This window comes from Coregonus lavaretus (genome assembly GCF_964263955.1).
Source record: "Coregonus lavaretus genome assembly, chromosome: 4".
In the NCBI taxonomy this organism is placed as follows: Eukaryota; Metazoa; Chordata; class Actinopteri; order Salmoniformes; family Salmonidae; genus Coregonus; species Coregonus lavaretus.
Window position 1 is genome coordinate 49848206 of NC_139991.1, and position 6000 is coordinate 49854205.

At 41.8% G+C, this 6000-nt stretch overlaps 1 protein-coding gene across 1 annotated transcript in view; it reads left to right on the forward strand.

Annotated features, from left to right (window-relative positions):
• Positions 1-1783, forward strand: part of brinp1 (bone morphogenetic protein/retinoic acid inducible neural-specific 1) — a 121741-nt gene extending 119958 nt beyond the window's left edge. Inside the window, exon 7 of the mRNA XM_084159698.1 lies at positions 359-1783. Within this exon, the coding sequence (XP_084015824.1) occupies positions 359-1499 (1141 nt within the window). The 3' untranslated portion in view covers positions 1500-1783. The remainder of the gene's footprint in view (positions 1-358) is intronic.
• Positions 1784-6000: the final 4217 nt, after the last annotated feature.

The following is a 6000-nucleotide window of genomic DNA, read 5'->3' on the forward strand; positions in this document are numbered from 1 at the left end:
TGGAATACATTATCCCCTCCACTGACTACACCCTTACAAACAGTAGCAGGCTGTGGCAGTGACAGTGGAATTTAATGCTCAGAGTTTAACACTGAGTTTGTGCTTGCTAAACGGTCATTATTAATGGTGCATTTGTTTTATCCCTGTATCTCCCCTCCCCATTTTTGTATTTTCCCCCTCGCTCACTCTGGTTCTGACACTCTTTCTTTCTTTCTTTCTTTCTTTCTTTCTTTCTTTCTTTCTTTCTTTCTTTCTTTCTTTCTTTCTTTCTTTCTTTCTTTCTTTCTTTCTTTCTTTCTTTCTTTCTTTCTTTCTTTCTTTCTTACTTCCATTATCTTTCTCTCTATCCATCCTCCAGGTCTGTGATGCAGTGGCTAAACAGGGTCCAGTCCTTCCTCTACTGCAATGAGAACGGTTTCTGGGGGACCTTCCTGGAGAGCCAGAGGACGTGCGTGTGCCACACGGGTGTCACCCTATGCCAGAGACCCATCCCATGTATCATCGGGGGCAACAACAGCTGTGCCATGTGCAGCCTGGCCAACATCTCGCAGTGTGGCTCCTGCAATAAGGGCTACAAGCTGTACCGAGGCCGCTGTGAGCCCCAGAACGTGGACTCAGAGCGCAGCGAGCAGTTCATCAGCTTCGAGACCGACCTGGACTTCCAGGACCTGGAGCTCAAGTACTTGCTCCAGAAGATGGACTCGCGTCTCTACATCCACACCACCTTCATAAGCAACGAGATCCGCCTGGAGACCTTCTTCGACCCACGGTGGCGCAAGCGCATGTCCCTGACCCTGAAGAGCAACAAGAACCGGATGGACTACCTCCACATGATCAACGGGCTCTCCATGAAGATCTGCCAGATGCGCAACAGCAGCATCGACCCCATGTTCTTTGTTTACGTTAACCCGTTCAGCGGCAGCCACTCGGAGGGCTGGAGCATGCCCTTTGGCGAGCACGGCTACCCGCGCTGGGAGAAGACGAGGCTGGGGAACTCCCAGTGCTTCAACTGGACCCTGCTGCTGGGAAACCGGTGGAAGACCTTCTTTGAGACAGTGCACATCTACCTACGAAGCCGAGCCAAGGTGCCCACCGGGCTGCGCAACGATACGGGCCATGGTCCCGTTGACTTGTCCGATCCCAACAAGCGCCAGATCTACATCAAGATCTCTGACATCCAGGTGTTTGGCTACAGCCTGCGCTTCAACGCCGACCTGCTCCGCAGCGCCGTGCAGCAGGTGAATCAGTCGTACACCCAGGGGACCCAGTTTTACTCCTCCTCCTCTGTCATGCTCTTGCTGCTGGACATTAGGGAGCGGATTAACCGCCTGGCCCCTCCAGTGGCGCCCGGGAAACCCCAGCTGGACCTGTTTTCCTGTATGCTGAAGCACAGGCTCAAGCTGAACAACAGCGAGATGATCCGGGTCAACCACGCCTTGGACATGTACAACACAGAGATACTGAAACAATCAGATCACCTGACTACCAAACTCTGCTGAGATACAGTAAACCACAAAACAAACAAAAAGAAGAGCAAACAGATACTAAAAATAGAACTGTTTGGGAATATTCATTTTTATTGAGTTTTCTCTTTTTTTTCTTTTTGGACCTTTTTGTTCTGCCTTTTGATGTAATATTAACAACTTTGTAAGTGTAATTGTTAAAGAGAACTCCAAAACATTGATGAAGCCTTTTAGTTGGATGAAGAAGAAGATTAATGAAAATCACTTTAAAGACTGTACCATATTTGTCCCAGCATGTCTGTCATTTCCTAAAAGAGCATAAAGAGAGAAGAAGAAAAAAATAAATCCATCTTCTGATGACAAAGAGGCCTTTATTTTACTCTAAGGGAACAAAGGTTATATCTGAAACTGCCATTCTTTACTAAGTTAAACATTTTTAAAGATATAATAAAGTCGCATTAGGGCAGACCAGATATCATCCTTTTATTTCAGTGAATATCCTTTATCAACAAACAAAATATTACAAACATGTAAAAGGACAGTTTAATACAGTATGAAGACATTTATATATTTTAAGGGTTAAATAACCTAGCGAACCATTACTCTTAAGCGTTAGCTATATAGTCTCTTTGAAACATTGAAAATCCATGACAAGTCTGCATCCCATTCTTTGTGTAGTAAGGTATAAGGCACTTTGTTGCTGTACTTAAATTATAGGCACACAACCGGGGCAGCGATAGTCATATCTTGTCAAATAATGGAAGCCAGCTGTTTATATACTGTATGTGTATACCTTTATTTCGCCTGATGCTTATTGATGTTCGTTAATTGAATGTGAGAGTGAGTGAATCCAGTCAAAGCTAAAACTTGTCTTTAGGCACTACCTCCCGTGTTTGAAATTCTACCAGCATTTCTCATGAGGTGGTTTCTTCTGGTGCCTGAGTATAATATCGTGGTCTGAAGATGAACAATCAATGCTATTTCGTACAGCTTTGCAAAATGTACACCTTGTGACTGCTGATGTGTCAAGCTTTACGGCACATGGATCATTCACGTATATATCTGCAACAGACACCATAAAAGCCATACATTTCCCTGAGTACACATAAGACATGGAAAGCCCCCGCTAAATTTTTCGAAAACATGAAAAATTTCCCATTTGTGTTTTTTATGTTGTTGTTGTTATTTCTTCCCCAATTAATTTAAAATGGAGGATAGCACAGTGGACAGAGAGAGTATATTCTGTGGGATTATGTGATGACATTGTAAAGTCATTGGATTTCTGTTAACTAGAGTGAACCCAGAAGAGAAACAGATGAGAAATATAAAAGCTTCAAATACTTTTGTTGATTTTAATTTTGAAATGTACTTTTTATTTTCTTAATGCCACATTGGATCTTAATTTCTAACAACCATGCAAAACAGATTCTAACCCTCTGACAGACACAAGGTTGTTTAATATTTGCTGTTTAAAAGTCATACTTTATTGAAAGCACCGGCATGAAATGTGTTTATAGCTATATATAGCTACAGAATTTAACATAATGTCAAACGCCATACTATCTCAGAACTATCAAAGAACACTACCTAATATTATTATTATTATTATTATTATTATTATTATTATTATTATTATTATTATTATTATTATTATTATTAAGTGCCTGTTACCTATCCCTTTAAAATACTTAGAGGAGGGAAATTGCTTTTAGTTTAGTTATAATACAAACATATTAACACACAAGATAGACAGTCAAAGGAATTTAGCAACTCAGACCAAATCAATGCAGATCTGTCCCTCATCTCAGCCTGAGATACATGTTTTCTAGCTAAAGCCCGGCTGGTTTGAGCATGTGGGAAAATTACCCATCAGTAAGAGATTGAAGTCTCAATTTCCTGACACTGTCTCTCCAATGTACATTATACCTGTAAATAGCAACTTTGTGTTGGAATAGTTATAACATCAAAGACTACATAAATTATAGTAATTCCAAGAGAACAAAAGAGGCCATTATTACTGAGAATAACCACAATTACTGTTGGTGTACCTTGCACAAATTACAAATACACTCCATTCTCAAGTTATTTACTTCATTATGAATCTCAGAGAGGGATTGTAATTTCTGACTGTTTTGATCAAAGTATACTATATGAAATGAGTTTGTTTTGACCACTGCATACATGAAACAAGCACACGTTTGCTCTATCAGCATAACATCACTGCAATGTTCCATGGATACATTTGATTGAAGCTCCTAATACCTTGCATATGTACTTTTTGCTGTTATGTTGAAATCATTATATCATCTTATTTCAAATGAATGTTTCATATAATAATCTATTTCTCATTAAAAGGCTATCTTTAATAAGAAGAGCAATGTTTGTCTTTACCACAACACTGGACAGTAGTCACAATAGATGGTATATTGTCAAGGTTGTAATTTCTGTCATTGGACGTTGCTTTGTTAACTTAGAAAAATGCCATACGTTTTGCTTTCAATGAGGCCCAGACAAACCCTAAAAAGTAAGTGTTAATCTATACAGAGAGACAACGCCAGCAGTGTGGATTAGCATTTATTTATTTATTTAGTTATTCAAAAACGTCCTATTTAGATTCTCACAGACAGAACCCGCACAGCACCACATTCAACCTTTGTTGGTGTTGATGATAAAAAGTATAGCTTGTTGTGATGTAACTGTAATTTAGCATTTGAAGGTTCAATTTTTTTATGGGATCGGTGGATAATTACTAAAATATGTTCCAGTGAGATATGCTGTTCAGTAAAATAATCCTTACCATTGTGTTGTTAAATGCCTCTCCTAAACATTACATTTCCCTTTGTTATGTATCCTAAAGGTTGGTTTACTGTCAGCTCTTCAGTCACTCACCTCACTGTAGGTAGCAGTCAGTATTTGTGTTTGCGTTGCACATACACTATAGTACAGCATTTATCAAATCAGCTTATGAGACATTTCTACAGTACAAACCACACACACTTCACCCATTGCATCAATTGCAGGGGACTGTGAGAAACTCTAAAAGGCCTTGCTGTTCATATATCTTTGCAGCCCTCCCATGGCCAAAATGGGTGCTTACACCAGCACCCATTTTGGCCATGTCAATATGCTTTTCCTGATGACTTCCATGGTACTCTCAAGCCACGGGCTGACAGCTGTAGCAGAACACTGGATCATTGGATGCCCTGGTGACAACTTGTCCCACTTTAGCAAAGTACCAGAGGAGTTGATGCTGTATGGACTGTGAACAATGTCACAAGCTTTATTCTTGTCATGGCAAGATTATCATAATTTCCTCCAAATATGCACTAAAAGGCCCTGGCATATACACTATACATACTAAAGTAAGTGGACACCCCTTCAAATTAGTGGATTCGGCTATTTCAGCCACACCCGTTGCTGACAGGTGTATAAAATCAAGCACACAGCCATGCAATCTCCATAGACAAACATTGGCAGTAGAAAAACCTTACTGAAGAGTTCAGTAACTTTCAACGTGGCACCGTCATAGGATGCAACCTTGCCAACAAGTCAGTTCGTCAAATTCCTGCCCTGCTAGAGCTGTCCCGGTCAACTGTAAGTGCTGTTATTGTGTAGTGGAAACATCTAGGAGCAACAACGGCTCAGCCGTGAAGTGGTCGGCCACACAAGCTCACAGAACGGGACCACCGAGTGCTGAAGCGCGTAACGCGTAAAAATCGTCTGACCTCGGTTGCAACAATCACTACCGAGTTCCAAACTGCCTCTGGAAGCAACGTCAGCACAATAACTGTTCGTCGGCGCTTCATGAAATGGGTTTCCTTGGCCAAGCAGCCGCACACAAGCCTAAGATTACCATGCGCAATGCCAAGCATCGGCTGGAGTGATGTAAAGCTCACCACCATTGGACTCTGGAGCAGTGGAAACGCTTTCTCTGGAGTGAGGAATCAGCCTTCACCATCTGGCAGTCCGACGGACGAATCTGGGTTTGGTGGATGCCAGGAGAACGCTACCAGCCCGAATGCATAGTGCCAACTATAAAGTTTGGTGGAGGAGGAATAATGGTCTGGGGCTGTTTTTCATGGTTCGGGCTAGGCCCCTTAGTTCCAGTGAAGGGAAATCTTAACGCTACAGCATTCAATGACATTTTAGACGATTCTGTGCTTCTAACTTTGTGGCAACAGTTTGGGGAAGGACCTTTCCTGTTTCAGCATGACAATGCCCCTGTGCACAAAGCGTGGTAAATACAGAAATGGTTTGTCGAGATCAGTGTGGAAGAACTTGATTGGCTTGCACAAAGCCCTGACCTCAACTCCATCGACCACCTTTGGGATGAATTGGAATGTGAGCCAGGCCTAATCACCCAACATCAGTGCCCGACCTCACTAATGCTCTTGTGGCTGAATGAAAGCAAGTCCCCGCAGCAATGTTTCAACATCTAGTGGAAAGCCTTCCAGAAGAGTGGATGCTATTATAGTAGCAAAGGGAGACCAACACTATATTAATGCCCATGAGTTTGGAATGAGATGTTCAACGAGCA